The sequence below is a fragment of the Lepisma saccharinum genome, chromosome 20 (genome assembly GCF_977018435.1).
Source record: "Lepisma saccharinum chromosome 20, izLepSacc3.1, whole genome shotgun sequence".
NCBI classification, from domain to species: Eukaryota; Metazoa; Arthropoda; class Insecta; order Zygentoma; family Lepismatidae; genus Lepisma; species Lepisma saccharinum.
In genome coordinates, this window is record NC_139248.1 from 12,843,711 (window position 1) to 12,864,494 (window position 20,784).

The 20,784-nt window shown below is 37.7% G+C and overlaps 1 protein-coding gene and 1 long non-coding RNA gene across 2 annotated transcripts in view; both read right to left on the reverse strand.

Annotated features, from left to right (window-relative positions):
* Positions 1–5,163: 5,163 nt before the first annotated feature.
* Positions 5,164–5,592, reverse strand: LOC146003825 (histone-lysine N-methyltransferase SETMAR-like). Its single transcript, XM_083142249.1, has one exon. The coding sequence runs from the start codon at positions 5,590–5,592 to the stop codon at positions 5,164–5,166; it is 429 nt and encodes a 142-aa protein (XP_082998375.1).
* A 2,554-nt stretch (positions 5,593–8,146) lies between these two features.
* LOC146003529 (uncharacterized) overlaps positions 8,147–20,784 on the reverse strand; it is a 40,461-nt gene continuing 27,823 nt past the window's right edge. The window contains exon 7 of the long non-coding RNA XR_014443827.1: positions 8,147–8,389. This is a non-coding gene — a long non-coding RNA (uncharacterized LOC146003529). The remainder of the gene's footprint in view (positions 8,390–20,784) is intronic.

Below are 20,784 nucleotides of genomic sequence, written 5' to 3' on the forward strand. Positions count from 1 at the left end.
AAATTTTCCTGTATATATTGTTACATCGAAACTTTCCCTTTTACAGTATAACTGAATACCAAAGAAAATACATGCAAAGTTGTGTATAAATAGACTTAATTTATGTAAAACAGTATTACCCTCAGTAGAACAAATAGGTGAGGAAACAGAATATTATGCTTGATGAGACTATAACTCCATTTTGAAATTTATAAGTGGATAAGTTATGTACAGTACCTGATTCGTAATTTCCAACAACTTTTGAAAGAAATATTTTTTTAGTGTGGGCCACCACATTGGACTGCGAGAATGTGTGAGAGACTGCTGCTATATATTGTATATATTTTTTGTGACATGCTAAGAATGTGGTAAAATCACTTTGTACATTTAAATGCATAGTAGGGTAGTCATCAGTACTAGAAAATAGAAAAGTACCGATAGTTCATTTTTATTCCAATCTACAATAATAGTTCATTGTGAATTTGATTATGCAAAGAAATCTCAAATCAGTTTTAGGTGTATATTCATGCCCCACACAAAAAATGTTTCCTGTAAAGTTTGCTTGATTTTGAGACCTGTCAGACAAGGCATGATGTGATTTAAAATTTTCAAGTCTCCCCCATCTTCTCCCTGCCTTTCATGATGTTACCAAATAGAATCAGTTATCACCCGTGTAGTCCCTTCACATTTCTTTAGCGTAATCTTTTTTTAATTGTGCATATTGCATGTGTTCTACAAACTAATGGATATATTGAGCTCAAACAAGGACTTCCATTATCTTTTTTTGGCAAACGTTTCTGTACTTTTCATGGTTCTTTTCTACAGGGCTAGCATAAGTGATTCATTCGTTTTGAAAAGGCTATATTTTCAAAACTATTACACGTACACACATGAAAGATATATGAAAAGAACCACAAACTTACCAAGTTTATACACCCTCTACAAATGTTCGATATGTGCCCCTTTGGTTACACGACACACATCCAGACAATGTATGGGCCGTTTTTCTTCGCTGAGCAAACTGTGACCGGTAAATGTTACCTGGATATGTTGCAGTTGTGGTTGTTCCCGCAACTCAGTGCTGACTTCAGGGATTTTGTCTTCCAAGATGGGGCACCCCCTCATTGGAACATCCCAGTTCGTGACTACCTAACCAATGAACTTCCGCATTGCTGGATTGGGCGTATTTGTGAGGATGACCTAGCTTTGTTCCCCTGGCCTCCCAGATCTCCTGATTTAACGCCCTGGGACTTCTTCCTGTTAAGGACCTTGTTTACGTACCCCCACTACCGCAATCCTTAGTCGAGCTCAAAGAACGCATCAGTGCTGCAGTGCAGACCATTGACAGGACTATGCTACAAAATGTATGGAATGAGCTCGAGTATCGTCTGGACGTGTGTCATGTAACCAAAGGGGCACATATCGAACATTCGTAGAGGGTGTATAAACTTGGTGAGTTTGTGGTTCTTTTCATATATCTTTCATGTGTGTACGTGTAATACTTTTGAAAATATAGCCTTTTCAAAATGAATGAATCATTTATGCTAGCCCTGTATATGGAATTTTTGGACAGTTCAGCCATCGTGTTAATTGTGTACTTGCTTCTATATTGTATAACAACTCTATGTGTTATTATATTGGATAAATAAGTGAAAACTTGACATTCAATCCAAGGTGTTTGCTGTGTCAGCTATTATGTGTAATTCACATTGTACGTTGTAGAATTTCATAATGTAGACATTTTGTATTCTATTCCATGTGTAGTGTATGTTAGTTGTGTTAAATAAAATGACATTGTAAGAATTGGATCATTGGAACTTTGGCCAAAGAGTGGCCATGTTCTAGTCAAAAGCACAGGAAAGTGTTGAAATATTGCCACAACAGCGCTTGTTTGAGCTCCAATAAAATCTCAGCTGAGAATATGTGAATTAAGGTTCATTTTCCAACCACACCGTTCAAAATTCAGACATAATGTAAAGCACTCCCATATACCCGAAAACACACCCATGAAATTAGCCGGGTAGCAGACGTTCATGCTTTTGTCACATCGGAGCACAACCCCGTGTGTTTGGAGGTTTAAAAGAATGAAAGATCTTGTTGTAGATATGGGACTCCGTTTCTGGGGTCTGTAATGAACTTTCAATTCACACGATCACCAGCTCTATTATCGAATGGGGCTCGAAAGTGACCCAGAGAGAGGTCGGTCTGATGCTCGAACTACTCAACGCAGCCCGATTGCCACACAGTGTGCTGGAACCAGCAACTTTTGTCCCACTCTCGCTTTCTTTTTCCATATGTGGCACCAGCACAAATCTACTTAGTTGCCTGTTTTCATGGCCGTGCGTTTAGCTGAAATTATTGTTTACAAATATCAAAGCCCCTATGGTTGCAAACTAACTCTTGTTCTACAAAGGTGCAAAAACTCTGCAGAATTTCAATGAGGTTCAGCAAAATAAGCAAGGTTGTATAGAACAATGTCAAAAAAGTTAGCATCTAGAGGACACTGTCTGATTAATTGAAATCCTGATGGTCACTGGTGAGGTTACATTCACAATCAGAAGGGACTTAAAAAAAACACTGAAATGTGAACACCCTGTTCTCAAAAACAAACCTGCATTGCATACTATCTCTTAAAAATAATTATAAAATTAATTTAATTTTAGGGTTTGTTTTTATGATTCCGGAACGACGACAATATTCTCCTGGATGCAAAGTAATAACAGTGTAATGTAATAACAGAAGTTAATACTGTATGCAACACAACACACAAGGTACACATTCTTATATTTCCAGTAATTTTTTAATGTTCGAATTAATTTTGGCTAAAGGTACTATAGTTGGATTTCAATTCTCATTATTTGATGCACATGGAAATATATTGGTGTGTGTGTGTAGTGCAGGTGACTAGTAAATCATGGTTGTGGAGGCAGATACACTATTATTATGAAAAACAGTGTTTTTGATGGTTGTATGTACAAATGTTGAGAAAGACAAGAAGTTATTCACTATTATATACAGGGTGTACCAAAAGTCCCATTACCCCCCCCCCCCTTCGAATTGTAGACAAACTTACAAAATGTTATTTTAACAGCATGTGTATGATGAGAGGATGGTATACCATTAAATCAGACCAATGACCACCATTTACTCCAGAGGATCTGTGTGCACACTGCTATTTTCATGGCACAGTATTATTCGCCTCCAGGCGCGATGTGAAATCCTCCGTAACATAAGATGTCAGATCTGGATTTCAGGTGGCCACCATTTTAAGAGAATACCTCAATGATGTGTTCAGAGACAAATTGATTGGACAAGGATCGCCAAATTTACCAGAACCTCTAAAATGGCTGCCCCAAAGTCCAAATCTGACATCTTGTGATAATGCGCTATGGGGACACATCAAACAGAAAGTCACCCATAATTGTTATCAGACAACTGGGGAACTTCAAGAAGCTGTTCGCAGTGCATTTGCTTCCCTCACGCCAGCCGTGTTACAGAGGATTTCACATCGCACCTGGAGGCGAATAATACTGTGCCACGAAAATGGCAGTGTGCACACAGATCCTCTGAAGTAAATGGTGGTCATTGGTCTGATTTAATGGTATACAATCCTCTCATCATACGCATGCTGTTAAAATAACATTTTGCAGGTTTGTCTACAATTCGAAGGGGGGTAATGGGACTTTTGGTACACCCTGTACATTAGTAGTAAGTACTGTTTATGACAAATGTTAAAATAATCACTTAAAAAGTTCCATTATTTTGCAGGTTCTCCATTGGTACTGATTCACATCAATCTCATTGGATGGCTACACTGACACATTCGTTCAGACTTTAACAGGTAAGAGCAACATCCTTTATGTATGAACAGTTTTGGTTTAGTAGAAATTATTTCTGTTGGTGATATTTTTACTTCATAAAAACTAAAAGGGGAAGAGCGTACAGTTTTGCCTCAAATGCATACATATTTCAATTGTCAAAATCCATCAGGATGTTCTACTTTGTGAATTTCTCACGGAGTCCTCGTTTCAATGCCGTGGGCTCTCAAAAAATGAAATTTTCCATCCTGTACGTATTAGGGTTACCTGGTATTTCAGTTTGTTAACGTTACTGTATTTATTGCACACCAAAATATATTGATGTACCAATATGAGAATACTGAAAATGTGAGTTGAGAGGAAGTATGGGTTAAAAAATCTTGAACACCTGCTAAAACCAATTAATGCAAGGGCTGTGGTCAGGAATTTTATTACATTTAGACAAAAGTTACAAGGCATGTCTTCAGTGCATACATTGATGAATTCATTCTGCTGTAAACTGATATGTATCGTTAACAAACTTCCCAAATTAAAAGACAGACCTAGACCTATAACATACATGGGTGAAGTCTGTAATCAGATGTTTCAGGGGATTTTGAGGTTTTTTGTTTTTTTTTGTTTTGAGTCCACTTTATGAACAGGCTCATTGGACTACATTTATACTTTAAAGTGGAATCCGAACCACTATGTGCCTCTTACCACTTATCCAACCTGTAGCCTCTTGATTACGAGGCAATAAGGTTACTACTTTGGTCATCAGTGAGGCGTTAAACAATTATTTTTTTCAAGTTCTCTTAGCATTATGAGGAAAAACATTAGTGAGAGATTTTGTTTGCTCAGATGACCAGGATACACCTTGAAAGCTTGTTGGTGTTGTATGACAACACCCTGTAAATATACATGGTTATTGAAAAATAAATCAATGCCGGCTGAGTGACCAAGAACATTTAAGGCCTGCCACACACAGGATCCGACACCACATGATGAGTCATTTTGTTTGTTCGTTAAAATCTGATTACAGACTTCACCCATGTATGTTATAGGTCTAGGTCTGTCTTTTAATTTGGGAAGTTTGTTAACGATACATATCAGTTTACAGCAGAATGAATTCATCAATGTATACATTTTTATGTTGTGAATCGAGTCAGTTTGTATTACCTTAAATGCATTGCTTAAGTCACATACCAAAAAATTGTATTACTTGCTAGTAATATATTCCAACAAACCGAAACAAAGGAAAGTAGGATTCTCATGTTCTCAGTCAACATGGCGACTGATCAAGGGGCAATTCCAGTGTGTGCATATTGTAAGGGTCAGTCAGTGGAAAACAGGCCACCCTGTATAACTATGAAATTATGTGCTCACCTTAACAGTAATCCCCGTAGCCATTGAGGCATTTGTCCCACCACTTTGGCAGTAGGTTAATGGCAGTCCTGTAGAAGAAGGTGAGCTGTTGCTGCAACAACCAATCATTCACTGCATTCTTCACCTCTGCATCTGAGTTGAACCGGCGACTACGTGTTGCCCGTTTCAGCTCACCAAAGATGGCATAATCACACTGGGACATGTCTGGGATATAAGGTGGATGCTGGAGTGCTTCCCACCGAAATCTGTGTAACAGGTCCAGGATAACATTGGCCATATGTGGACTTGCGTTGTCATGCAACACCACCACCCCAGATAAACAATGTTTCCAATTCACTTCCGTCATTTGACAGTGAATGTCTCTGGTACTAGCACCTTCCCCCACCAGGAAATGCACAACTATTTGCTGCTCTTCTTTACTGGCCTCCATTATATGCAGGACGGCAAGTCCCTGCACGACTGCACTTGACACGGCTCACACAACTCTGTGACGTGACTGTCATCTACCGGGCGACAAAGAAACTCTCTTCTAGTAGCAGGAGTTTTGCAGAGCCGCAGCATCTACGCGTCGAGATATATAGGGTTTTCCAATAAGAATGATTTGATTTTACAATGGAATAAAATAAAAACTATTTCAGATACAACCAAACTTTTTATATTATTTTGAAGCATAGTTTATTACATTGTTTTGAATAACACATCATTTAAGTGTCCACCTCGACTTTGTGCACACGAGTGAATTCGATGAACCCAATTTTCGATGACTTTGTGCAATAACTTAATGCATCAAGGTTTCGTGGTCTGTTTGCATAGACTATAGATTTCAAATAACCCCATAAAAAGCAATCTAAAGGAGTTAAATCACAACTTCTTGGAGGCCAACAAACAGTTGCATTTCTTGAAATTATCCTTTCACCAAACTCTTCTTGCAATATGTCGATAATGGCATTAGCAGTGTGACATGTGGCACCATCTTGTTGGAACTACATGTTCTCCAAATCAATTTCATCTAAATTTGGCCACAAAAAATCTGTTAACATGAATTGGTACCGCTTACTAGTCACTGCAACTGCATCTCCTACCTCGTTTTGGGAAAAAATGGTCCGATGATCCAACCATGCCATAAACAGTACAGTGACGTTTTGCGGATGCAAGTTCTTCTCATCAATTACTTGTGGATTGTTTTCACACCAAAAACGACAATTTTGTATGTTAACATATCCACTTAACCAGAAATGAGCTTTATGATAATTTTTTGCCCAAAATTATGATCAGTTTCAAGTTCAATAGAATGTCTATTTTCATAAAATTTTTGGATAATAACCAAACGTTCTTGAAGCGTGTATTTAGCCATGATGAATTGTCACAGTATACTAAACAAAATAATATATAAAGTTTGGTTGTATCTGAAATAGTTTTTATTTTATTTCATTGTAAAATCATATCGTTCTCTTTGGAAAACCCTTTACAAGGTGGCATGTTTTCTATTGACTGACCCTTTGCAAGACAACATAACCTCCCGCAGTTGGTGGACACATCGAATAAATTACTAAAAAAAATATTAGTAGTTAGAAATCCATGTAATCAGCCAGTTAAAAATGCTTAAATGTCGTACTTTGTGCAGGTTGAATGCAAACATTTTTTGCACAACATTAATGTTAACGTTAAAACACCATTAAGCATTGTTTCCATGATATGAAAAACTCAATATGCTGACCAAGGCAGAAAAAATTATTTGATTTTAAAACATAAACTAAACGTAACATTTCAACCTTCTAGCAAGGTCTCTGTACCCAGTACAAATGAAACAAGGTACAAAACAGGAAGATATATATACACACAGAAATCACTCCCCTCCAGACACAAGATTATCAGAAAGTTGAGTTCCCTCTAGAACATTCCAGCAGGTGTCCTTCCCTTGTCAACTGTACTTTCTGCCATTCTTTGTTCATCTTCAGTCCCCATTCCAGTTCATTGTGTCGTCTTCTCTATTTCTCACTAGTACTCTTCTCCCTTCCTATCTGCTTAGCCTCATCCCACTCTGTTATGTCCTGTTTCTCGTGTGTTTAAATATCGCATTTTTCTCTTTTAAGTCTTACATCATCCTTATGTTGTTTCAACCTGTCTTTTAGCCTCTTTTTTTGTTTCTCCTATGTACACACTCTGACATTCTTTACACTTCACTTCGTAGATAATCCCATCCTCTTCTCAGTTTAGTTTATTCTACCCAGTTAGAATTATGAATAGTCAATAATTGCATATATTTTATTGTGAATTTTTTTTTCTATCTTGCTCCATAGTTGTTAATGGAACAGACTGAAGTTCCACAGTATCTCCTTAATGTTACTAGGTTATCCTATTTTTCTTGCATTGTGTATGGATTTGTAAAATTTTTTTGGTTTGAACTTATACTGACAAAATGTTTGTTCTTCTGTTTTCGGGGACGAGTTCCAGTAGACAACACTGCAACCATTGGAAGTGAAATCCATCTACTGGAAGTTTCAGCTGACAAAATCATTGGTCTCGTCTTTCACTAGAAGACAGTTTATTGTGAATAAATAATTGTTAGAAATAACAATTTTGGACTTATATAGTAAAAATTCACTAATTTAGCAAAAATTGTCCAAATTTTGGTCAATTTTTAGCAAAAATATGCCTTAACACTTTATGCTAAAATTTAATAAAACAAGTGTCAGGTAATGAGGGTAAGAGTTTTTATTAATAAATTTAGTGAACATCCACAGCAGGGGTTTCTAAAGTAGGCATTGATTAAATGTAATTGCTGTTCAAATAAGGTGACCATTCAAGAGAGTAGTCAATCCACTTTTGGCAACAATTGTGTATGTTGGTACCTTGGATGGACTACTCTCTTGAATAGGGCACCTTACTTGAACAGCAATTAGAATATAATCCGATCCATACAATTGCATTTACTCAATACCTACTTGTGAACCAGGCTACATGTACAAGCATTACTTAAGGCACAAATACATAGATACAGTAGAAATTTTACACTGGAATTATCTGAATATTCTCAGGTTGCAATATTCTATTGTCATGTCTCTGTTGAAGTTGTTTTACATCAAATTCCTCTTCTGTCTCCATAGTTGTTGATAGACCTTGGCCTCTTGTTCAATCCTTCTCTTCCCTTCATGCACTTCTTCTATACTGCAAATGATTATCCTGCTCGTCCAACCTTGCTTTGATCTCTACATGGATTGCTGCTGCTATAACAAAAATGCAACTTTGTAATACATTCCTACACTGAAATTATTTAACTTAGTACAGTAGAATGGTTTTATCCAAATAGTAGGTTTTGGGGATTTTTTTGGCTGCCTGATTGGTGGGGCATTTTTAATGCAATACAGCAAAGTGGCATTCTGGCTGCATGTGGGAAGATTGTAAACAAATAAACATTAGAATCCTAAGTTCCTTATTTTATTGGGTGTTCCTTCATTTACAATCTTTATGATCATTCACATGTATGCTAAGTATGTAAAAAAAAACAAAAAAAAACTAATTTTCATATACAGGGTGTCCATAAATTATCTTTACAACTTTAGACTTGAGTAACTTGAAAACTATACTAGATAATGACAAACTGTTTTCAACATGTGACAAGAAATCTCAGTTTTTTTTTATTTTCCAGGTGACGCAGATTTGACGAAAAATGTGGACACCACAGGAAAAAGCTCAGTGTGTAGCCTGGTTTATAGAGACGAAGTCCGATACCCAAGTGCCTGAAGCACCTTGTAGGCATACAGACGTGGCATTGCCAACTCTCTGGCCACCGTATGCACTGATTTTGTCCGACTACTTGCAAACGCCTGCCGCACCATGTCCATGTTGGCATCTGACACAGATGGCTGACCTGCCCCCTGTTTATGGAGAACAATACCCGTTTCCATGAATGACGTATGCCAAGCCCGAATGGTGGGTCGGGACGGTGGTTCCCTTCCATACTGTGTCCAAACGTTTCGTTGCACTTGGGTATCGGACTTTGTCTCTATAAACCAGGCTACACACGGAGTTTTTTCCTGTGGCGTCAACATTTTTCGTCAAATCTGCGTCACCTGGAAAACAGTTTGCCATTATTGTCGTATGCCGATTGAACTTGAACGCCAGACCTGGTTATTAAATGTTGTTCGTTATCAGTCTGTGTATTGTTCCTCTCATGTATGTCTCAATATCATAGCCGTTCTCCGTGACGAGACTTCATTCTATTATACCGATATGTAAGTTGTTGTACTTGTTCTATTACTGTGTTCCTGAATTATACACTTTTGTTTGTGCTACAAATTCTGTCTTATTCTTAACTCCATTTCTCGGATAATTGAAGAACTGAAAGAACCTGAAACTCAACAATGGCGACGAGGATCTTGGAAACTTCATTTGATACTTACTTCTCATAATTTTACATGTTTCTTGTGAATGTTCTTCAAGCTGTCTGTTGGAGGTAAGAATCTCTGTACACAATGCAAAAGTTGTCACAATTTTCTGAATTCTGCAGAGAGCAGGAAAGTATTAAACAATACTTCGATAGATTCGAGCATTTCTGCAAAGCTTCAGACATTCCCGATGATAAGGCTAAACATGTTCTATTAGCAGCAATGGGGCACAGAACGTATGCTGATTTATACAATCTCATACAACCTAAATCAATATCAGAGCTCAGTCTTGCTCAAATTCGACAAACATTGATCCGCCATTATGAGCCCAAGAAGAATCTCGTACTTGAAAGGCATAAGTTCTTTCTTATTAAACAGAAAGATAACACTGTCCAACAATGGTTTTGTTAAAAGTAAAATTTCAACGGTTCTTTATGTTTTGCCACCTGCTAATTCCGAAAATGAAGTCAGAAATTGTCAATCACCCACCATTTTTTTGTAACAATAAAAACATAATTCTGTATTATTATTGCAGCATGCAGTCCATAATTAGCTGATTAGTAGGCAATATTTAAAATATTTTTATGTCTTTGCTCCAACAATACACTAGTAACTTTATGCCATTGATGTCTGCATGAATGACAACAATTAAACTTGTTAAACAATCCAACTATAAAATTTGACAATGATTAAATTTTCAACACAATGCTGTGATTTGACTGTTATGTCTACTTCTCATTTCACTAGCAAGTTGTCTGGAGGAAAGAAGCTTTCCTGAGTGTTCTTCAGTTCCAGTGAGTGTTTCGAATCAAAGACAGAATCATGTCAAGAAGTTGCGTAAACGACCGGAACAATTTTTGTTATATCTGTGGTGAGTTGACCTTAAAAGCAAATAGGAGAACATTTACTCCTCGTGTAAGAAAAGCTTAAGAGTGTTACTTTGACAATAAGATAGACGAAAACAAGAAATGGGCCCCTGATATCTGTTGTGCGAACTGTGTAACGCTTTTGAGTGGTTGGCTGAAATGATCTCGTAATATGCATTTCGGAGTTCCTATGATATGGCAGGAACCTAAGGATCATATAACAGACTGCTATTTTTGCTTGACAAATATAACTGGGATAAATTCGAAATCAAGGCAAACAGTGAAATATCCAACACTAGAATCATCAACTCGACCGGTGCCTCATGGACCTGGAGTTCCTATACCTGGTCCACCAGATCACATTAGTATAACGGAAGAAAGTGAAAGTGTTGCTAACAAATGTAGCGAATTGCATAGTGATCCTGATTTTGTGGGGAGTGTTTCAACAGCTGAACCTCACTTAATAGCTCAAGAGGATCTTAACGATTTAGTTCGAAATCTAGAGTTAAGTAATGGTAAAGCAGAACTGCTTGCATCGCGATTAAAAGGATGGCATTTGTTGGAGAGTGATACTAGTTACTTTTTTCCGGCAACACCAAAAAGACTTTGTAGATATGTATGCTGAAGATAAGGACCTTGTTTTCTGTTGTAACATCGATGATCTATTAGAGTCACTAGGTGTTGTCCATAAAAGTGAAGAATGGCGTTTGTTTTTACACTCTTCGAAAACAAGTTTGAAAGGAGTGCTACTGCACAATTGAAATAAATATCCAAGCATTCCCGTAGCATATTCCTGAAAATATGAAACTGTTATTAACAAATATCCAGTACTGTAAATACTCTTGGCAGATATGTGGAGATTTAAAAGTTATTGTTATTTTCTTAGGATTGCAACTAGGTTACACCAAATTTTGCTGTTTCCTGTGTAAATGGGACAGCAGAGATAGAAAAAATTATTATGTTAAAAATAACTGGCCGAAGAGAGAGTCATTCATCGCAGGATAGGAGAATTTTATTCATCCACCACTTGTAAGTTCAGACAAAATCTTACTGCCTCCTCTCCACATAAAGCTTGGTCTGATGAAGAATTTTGTAAAAGGAATGGACCGCGAGGGTAGTGGATTTATGTTCTTCAAAGAGAGGTTTTCGCGAATTACTGAGGCGAAACTAAAAGAGGGAATATTTGTTGGCCCTCAAATCAGGAAACTAATGAAAGATAATGATTTTGAAAAGAACCTAAATGAGCTGGAATTGGCTGCTTGGCAATCTTTCAAGGAAGTTTGCATAAATTTCCTCAGAAACTACAAGTCAGGAAATTACAGAGAACTTGTCAATAATTTGATTCAGAACTATCATGCTCTGGGGTATAATATGTCTCTGAAGATACACTTTTTAGACTCCCACCTCGTTTCTTCCCGCAAAACCTTGGGACAATGAGCGACGAACATGGAGAACATTTCCACCAGGATATTGGTGAAATGGAAAGGCGATACCAGGGAAAATGGACTCCAAATATGTTGGCAGATTATTGCTGGACACTAAAAAGAGATGTTTCTCAGGCAAAATACAGTCGAAAATCAAGTTCGAAGACATTCTAGCTATGCTATTGTGAATAATATTGCATCGTATCACTATAAGGCTATATAAGATTTGTATGTACCCTGTTACTCAAATTTCATGGGTGATGGATAAATTCTGTAATTAGATTTGAAATCAGCACATCAAATTCAATTAGAATCACCCCCAACAGACAAAAACTTCAATTTTGTTGGACAGTGTAATCAAAGCATTCCTGATTTCATTGTGCAAATCAAAGAGCAAGCCTCAAAATGTGATTCTTGTGATCTCATTGATTCAATGTGTTGCGATGTATTTATTCTTGGTATGAGAAGTGTGCGTGTTAGAAATAGACTGTTATCAGATCCTGATTTGACTTTGAAAAAGGCAATAGATACGGCCATGAATCTCAACGAGCAAGAATTAAATGAGGGAATTGTTAACCAAAGTCACTCAAAGAATGCTGTGGAACATTCTGAAACTCCGACTGAATTCACTTCGCAAATCCAAAACAGGTACAAGGGCAATCTTCGAATGAACATCAGACAAAATAGAACTGATACAAGGAATATTGGTAACAAATCAAACAATGATTCTGGTAAACCGTGTGATAATTGTTATTCTTTATTGTAAAAAGAAAAATCATTTCTTAACAGCCTGCAAGAAGAGAGAATATAACAATTCCAGCAAAAACAAATTGGTTTCTAGCACAAACATTGTGCTTCACACACGTATCAATGAAAGATCTATCAATGTTCCAGCTAATTCAAAACCTACGATTGTACCAAATAATCTCAGCAATTTCAAACAATCACATTTTTCAGATTTTAATGTGCCGTGCATTCCCATAGATCACAAATTTGCAGATATTCAAGAAGAAAAATCTAAGAGCGAATTTGTTGATTACAGCGCCGCTGGTATCCAATGTAACGCTCAGTGTCCAGAAATTTTCACTACTTTAGTTACTAAAGAAAGTGAATCTGTTTGGCATACACAGGGATTGTTGTTTATCGACTTACAAGTCAACAATTCTAAGATTCCATTCCTAGTGGATACAGGTTCTGTTTATACTTTAATTGACAGTAGAGAATTTGAATCTTCATTGCGAGGTCCTATCATCTTGAAAGCAGCAAATGGTAATAATAATCTTGGTGTTTTAGGAAAAGTTAACGTTGAAGTTGTATTTCAAGGAATGAAACATAACTTAGATATGATTATTGTAAAGACAAAATTGAATCGTGCGATTATAGGTTTGTCTTGGATTGATATTTTCATGCCTGAATGGCGAAACAGTTTTGTTCCACATGTTCCTCAGATGGTTGCAACTGCTGTTGAATCATCAGTAATAAAAGAACTGGTTGCGAATCTAAGGAAAGATTTTCCTATACCTTTTGATGGTGACATGTCCAAGTCGATCAAGCGCTTCGAGATAGACTTGCCATTGAAAGACAATGCTACACCAGTGTTCAAGAGATATTACGACGTCCCGTACTCGCTTAAGGAACCAGTCAAGGATGAATTACAGAAGTTGCTTAGTGACGGAGTCATTGAACCTATCAAATCATCATCGTGGGCTTCTCCTCTTGTTGTTGTTCGTAAGAAAAACGGTGAATTAAGGCTATGTGTGTCCTACAAGAACACTGTAAATCTGCAACTTAGGATGATGGGACATCCGTTACCTAAAATAGAGGACCTTTTCAACAAGATGGTTGGTTGCAGTTGGTTCGTTTCATTCGACCTTCGAAGGGCTTACCTTCAGTTACGCCTATCTCTACAGGCTCAGAAGGTCCTTGTCTTCAACACGGAATTCGGGTTATTCAGACAGTTGAAGCTTCCCTTTGGAGTAAACTCTGCCAGTGCCATTTTCCAAGCCACGATGGAGCAGATATTGATGGGTGTAGACAATGCTGAATCTTTTCTCCGATTATGGCATCCGCATAAATGAACAAAAGTCTGTGTTCTTCGTGCAAAATGTGAAGTATCTGGGACATTCTCTTTCACATGAGGGAATTCGTCCTCTGAAAGAAAACATTGATAAAATAATTCAGTGTAAGCCATCCACCAATGTTGGCGAATTGAAGTCATTTCTCGGTATGGTCACGTATTACGCTTCGTACTTGCCAAACCTAACTGACTGTGTTGCCAATTTATATGATTTGTTGAAGAATAGGGTACGCTGGTCATGGACAGATGTTCATCAGAAGGAATTCCAGGATGTCAAGGATCTGCTATCTAAGGACTTAGTACGTACTGTATATGATCCTTACAAAGACTTATACCTCAAGTCGGATGCATCTCCTACCGCTACGGGAGCAGCTATAATGCACAAGATAAACGGAGTCTTTAAGCCTATCATGTGTATGGCCGGTACTTTATCCGCTGCAGAAAGGAACTACACTCAATTGGAAAGGGAATCACTTGCATTAGTCCGTGGAGTCAAATACTTTCACAAGTATCTCATTGGATGACATTTTGTTGCGTTCACCAACTCGAAACCTTTATCTCACCTGCTGGATCCTAGAAGTAACCTGCCTGCTTTAGCCATCAGCAGAATCAAAAGATGGAAGTTAGTATTGGAAGAATATGACTTCAAAACTGTTTACACGCCTCATGTTGAGTTGGCTGATGCACTGTCTAGAATTTGTGTTGCAGATGATCCAGTTCATGATTATTATGATGATTTCGCATGTCAGTTGACAGCTGAGCCGGTTGTCCTTAATCTTATTGAATCTTCGGTGTTGACGCGCATTTCGCTGGAATCACAACGTGATCCTGAGCTTTCTAAAGTCTTCGAATATGTTCAAGTGAGATGGCCACAATTCATCGGGAGAACAAAAGGTCATCCTCAGAAAAATATTCGACAGGCGATATGATGTCCACATACAGAAGGGATGTGTTTTCGTGGGCGAAAGACTGGTCGTACCTGAATCTTGTATCCAAAGTGTCCTAACTCTGTTGCACTAATTCCACCAGGGAACATGCAAAATGAAGGAAATAGCTCGTTCATCGTTCTTCTGGAACACGATGAACGAAGATATTGAGAGGGTTACGTCTTTGTGTGACACATGTTTGCGATACAATAACAGGCCCAACGTACCGGGTACTGCATTTGAAACGTGGCCTATTGCATCACAGCCTTTTGAGCGTGTTCATCATGATTTCTTCCATTTCTCAGACATGAATTTCCTGTTGCTGGTTGACGCTTATTCTCATTGGATATCGGTATGGAGAGTGAAGAATATGCAATTTGACACCATGATTGGTTATTTAGATGAATTTTCTTCATGCTTTGGATATCCGAAAACCTATGTTACAGACAATGGCCAACCATTTGCATCTTCAGAGTTCAACTCTTATTGCTCAAAGAGGAATATCAAGCTTCTTCACTCAGCTCCGTACACCCCCCCCCCCAATCAAATGGTCTAGCTGAAAGGAATGTTGGGGTGGTGAAGAACTTACTAGAAAAGAACTTTTCAAATCGTTCATGCATCACGTTGAGAGAGATGGACAAATTCGTTCTTGAGCTTTTAGGCAGATTAAGGAATACTCCAGTGCACGGGTATAGTCCAGCAGAACGTTTGCTTAAGTTTCGGCCAAGAACAGACATTTCCGCTTTTGACACGTCAAATTGTTCCAAGAATCAGCCTATTAGTCCTGTTCCGTTTATGCCGGAGGAAAAGGTACTTGTGGAACGTAACAAGAAACAATTCAGCCATGGGTCCAAGTACAAAATCGGTGAAATTGTTAAATTGATAGGCCGGAAGATGGCGAAGGTGATTGAAGATAATGAACTGATTGTTGTTCATCTCACGAAGGTCAAGAGGTATCCCGACAAGGTTGGAGAACACACCTTTGTCCGAAATCAAAGTCGACCTCGCGGAAACAACCCAATGCTTGTTAGAGAGGAGGACTATCTCCCAGTACCTGCTACTGAAGATCTAGTGGAACCTCCAAATGCGACCTGCGACAATCAAACGGTTAGGAGATCACAGAGACCAAGACGACCGCCTGACCGCTATGGGCAAACTCCATGAGACGGGAGTCTCTTCAACCAAAGGGGGGGGGGGGGGGAGAGTGTCGTATGCCGATTGAACTTGAACGCCAGACCTGGTTATTAAATGTTGTTCGTTATCAGTCTGTGTATTGTTCCTCTCATGTATGTCTCAATATCATAGCCGTTCTCAGTGACGAGACTTCATTCTATTATACCGATATGTAAGTTGTTGTACTTGTTCTATTACTGTGTTCCTGAATTATACACTTTTGTTTGTGCTACAAATTCTGTCTTATTCTTAACTCCATTTCTCGGATAATTGAAGAACTGAAAGGACCCGAAACTCAACAATTATCTAGTATAGTTTTCAAGTTATTCAAGTCTAAAGTTGTAAAGATAAATTCTGGACACCCTGTTTTTCTTTCCAGAGTAATTGAAAAAAGTAAAGAACGAAAAAAGTTTGTAAACAAACAGTGAAGTACAATTTTGGAGTTTTTATTGTAAATCCTCAGAGTTTTTAGTGAGAAAGATGTGCCTTTATAGCCTGACAGTTTCTCCACGTCTGGTTGTGCATTTGAAACTTTCAAGCAGATTCAGCTCCAAATTTATTCTATTTCGGTACTTAGTTTGAGAACTACTGGTCTAGTCGGTAGAGCATCAGACTGCCAGGTTTGAAACACTGGGTGGGTGATTTAAGATCTGAATTTTCCTTGCATAAAGTAGCTCTGAGGTTCACCCAGTCTCAAATAAATTTAAAGATAATTAAAGGCAGCTGGAGCATGGTGCTGATCACACATTGCCTCTAATATGGTCAAGATCGACATTGTGGGGGTAATGGGCATGGAGGAACTTTATCTTTGATTCTATAGATTACTAGACTATTGTAAAAAAAAATCCATGTAGAGTTCTCAATATTTCATATCAGAGCAAAATTCTACATTTCACAGTAGTACTGAAAGACTGGGTTGATGTGCATCTTTGCATCCATTCGTGGATATGCAAGATTATAATAAATGTGTGCACAATTATGGCCTTCCTTCACAGAAAAAATATCATGACTAAGGAGAGACTGCACAATGCATTTGATTTTCTGCATTACTTTTTTATGAAAGCACAGCTATGACTGGAATAGAAATTTTAAAAAGAAAACTGAATTCATACACAAAATGCTGAAGATGTTACCAGGGTTGAGCTTAGGCCTATATTTTTTGCACCAAAGTATCAACTTGAAAATTATTTCCAGTGTAGATGTTAACAGTGCCTACTTCCTCCCAGCATAGAAATGTATATTACCTTTTGAATTTGGCACACAGGAGATCTGCATAGTACATGTCACAGGTAGTGTCTGCCAAATCGAAAGGTAATATACATCTCTATGCTGGGAGAAACTAGGCACGTATGTACATAACCCATAGTGATACCACTGGCAGAGACAATTCCACACATAAAACAGTGACAGAAATAAATAAGTTCAAGCCATGGCTGGCTCAGTTGGTAGAGCAATGACATGGTATGCCAGAGACCCAGATTCAAGTCCTGGTTCTGCATTTTTCACTAAAATTTCTACAAAAATTATGCCCACTTTTTCTTCCTGGGAGGAATGAATGTTGTGATTAAAGGATTATCTCATGTGAAATTATGAAATATTTAATGTAAGCATTGCTATTATATAAAGGGTGATCCATTTGAGACGTATGCAAGAATGTAACATTTATCTTTGAGCAGTTTCTTTGAAATGTAAGTAGGAAAGAAGCCTGCTTAGGGTGAATGGAGGGTTCATAATGAGTTCAACTATTGTTACAAGAACCGAAAAAGCTTATCAGCACCAATACACATTGGAGTACATATTCCTGGCAAATGGTGCCTCACGCAGGTGGAAGAGAAGGAAATATTTGGAAAGTAACATTGAGTGTTAAGAATTTGGATAAGAGAGTGATTTCCCTCCTGCATATGTAGAGCCAACGGCAAATATATTAGCCTAGGCAAATTGGCAGTCACTTTTTTTTTTATTTCTAAATTCGGAGTTATTTCAAGGAATGGAATTCTGTTGATGCCACTCTGCTTGTTCACATTTTTATTCCAACACATGATCACCACATGGGGAAAACAGACAATGAAAATGGACAATTTGCGTACCATTACTTTTACTGTTGGGTGTACAAAAGTAAAAACTTGTAAAAAAGAGTGGATTTTTTTCTGCAACATTTTAGTTTCTTTTTTGACTTCTGAAATGGATCGCCAGATTGTTTCATAGGAAAACATACCTTTAAAATTTTTTAAATATACAAAAGTATATTGAATTGTTAAGATTTTCAACTATTGGTGGGATCTGTACAAGTATCAGCTCATCACTACATAACATCTAAGCTACAGAGCGATCAAGGAATTTCGTTTTGTAAAATAAGTGGAAACTCTAGTGCACAACTTTCTTGATGGCCCAAGTTGACACATATTATTGATTAGGGGGCTGTATGGGATGTCTTACACCTTTGACTACAAAAAAAGCAGTTACAAGACAGTACTTATCCTTAATTAATAATGTAAATTTAGATAACTACACAAGACATTCCGATTTTTTTCCACCAACACCCTGGCAATTTAAAGAGCTTATTTCCAAAGTGTCGTGTCTCCCGCAACAAATTGGAAACAAAAATTCATTCCGTCATTTTTGTTAATCTGACCCACATAAGAGTTGAGTTGGTGTTTCAAGTCCACTTTATGCACAGTAAGGCTAATCGGGACTGGACCTACAGTTTAAAGTGGGATCCGAACCACTTGTGCCTCCACCGGGTATCGAACCCAGGACCCCTTGATTACAAAGCGACGACGCTACCACTGTGCCATCGGGGAGGCCCGACCCACATAAGAATATGGAGTTGGGACACTTACGTTGTCATTGTAGCTTGGGAGAAGGGAATAGGTTTAAAATATATAGCCCCACCCCCTTTAAGTTAGTGGTATGCCTCTGTTATTTTTTTAACCTTTACATGTGCCTGGAGAGCGTCTGTGGAGAGGATCTTTTCAGACTTGCAGTGAAGTACAAAAAAAAATCTTAGAACGAGAATTAATTGTTGTAGAGAGATGAAATTGGGATTTCTTATACATTGTGCCTCCAAATAATGAGTTAGTGGAAGAAGAAAATTGAAAAAAAGTGCCCCTGTGGCCCCCCACAATAGACCAAAGTGAATGAAAAAAATGTATGTAGCAGTGTTACATTCTTACAATCATGCAAAGCTTAGTTGAAAGCAGACCCATATTTCCTTGGTAAAAAATAATAATCTATGAGGCAGTATTGCCAGTTTACAGAAAGAATTTCGCTTCTAGCGTAGACACTATGGATGGACCAGATTTGGAGAGAATCACGAGAAGAGACCAATCTTTGAGATATGTAATTCCCGTGCCCTAACTTTGAAAAATGGACCGAATGTTTAGTTCATGACCCTTTGTATTTTTTGCTTGATATGATTTAAAAAGACAATTAGGTCACATGTACGACACACACAGATATTCAAATGCTATTGTTTTGGGAAATTATTTAAAGGATAGTAAACACTCCTCTCTTGCATTTTGAGGTGGGTGCGGTTTCAGTCCCAAAAGCCATCCCCTGGCTCTGCCAGGCCAAGATTCACCAGAAAAGTCAATCATCTTTATCTTCCAACAATAGAGACTAATAAGGTAACTGGGGGGGGGGGGGGAATAACACCTATTGAGGTAATAACGCCAGGTGGCTATATCTCGAAAAGTTGAAAATGAATTCGATAGATGTCATATGCAGTGTGTGCGTTACTAGCAAGTAAGTCACATGATTCCTTTGTTCTGACGTCGTGCCATTCTTCCCAGTGTGACTTAGCTGTTTGTGGTGAAAGCGGCTATTCGGAGACGCTGATGTAAAATTGAGAAGGTAAGTTCTTAGTGTGCAGAAATTTTTTGCTCACGTTAGAGGTTCGCGCTCTGTATTATTTTTGTACGTGGGTCATTATGTTTTCCAAACATACTACTAACTAATTCTCGTTGTTTTGAGGAAGAAGCAAAATGCATTCCGAAAGAGGAACTTGCGTATTATGGGTAATAGCGCCAACTTCAAGTTGGGGTAACAACGCCAACTTTGCTATTGTGTTTGAGATATTCATTTCGTTCAATTTTCATTTCCGTATTCATTTAATTTTGTTTTCTCACTTAAAGTTATAGATTTCAAGAGATAAAAAAATGTATCAGTACTGTAGAAAATAAATAAACGTGGAAAATAGAATCTGTTTTTGTGTATTATATACATTTCCATTTACTATATGTTTATGTTAATATAATATATTATACGTTGCATGTTATGGCATCTTCTAACTAGTTGTAGAATGAATATTGCTTCAAGTGTGTATAAAGTGAGTAATTACCATTTATCCTTTTTATTAGGACATTCTTATAGTATGGCGTTATTACCCCTACACATGTGGCATTATTACCCAGCTATGTGGGAAATAACGCCAAAATGCACCTTCTTAGAAAAAAGCTCCCAGAAAATTTACTAATTGAAATAAAGATACCATAATTTTTTTTGTTGCTAGCGAAAAAATGCATCTATTGCCTTATCCAATTTTTACATTGCCAGATGGTTTTATAATGCCAGGAAAAATCAAAGAAGCTTAGCATGGCGTTATTCCCCCCAGTTACCTTATATTCAAGCAAATTTGCCAGTTCAGTTTTGGGGTCGAACTGGACATCTAGATTATCAGTGTTAGTACAGCATCTCAAGGTAAATTGAAATCTACTAGAATAAGAATCCTGGCTTGTGTATGGGTGTTCTTTCTGAGTGTCTCATCCTC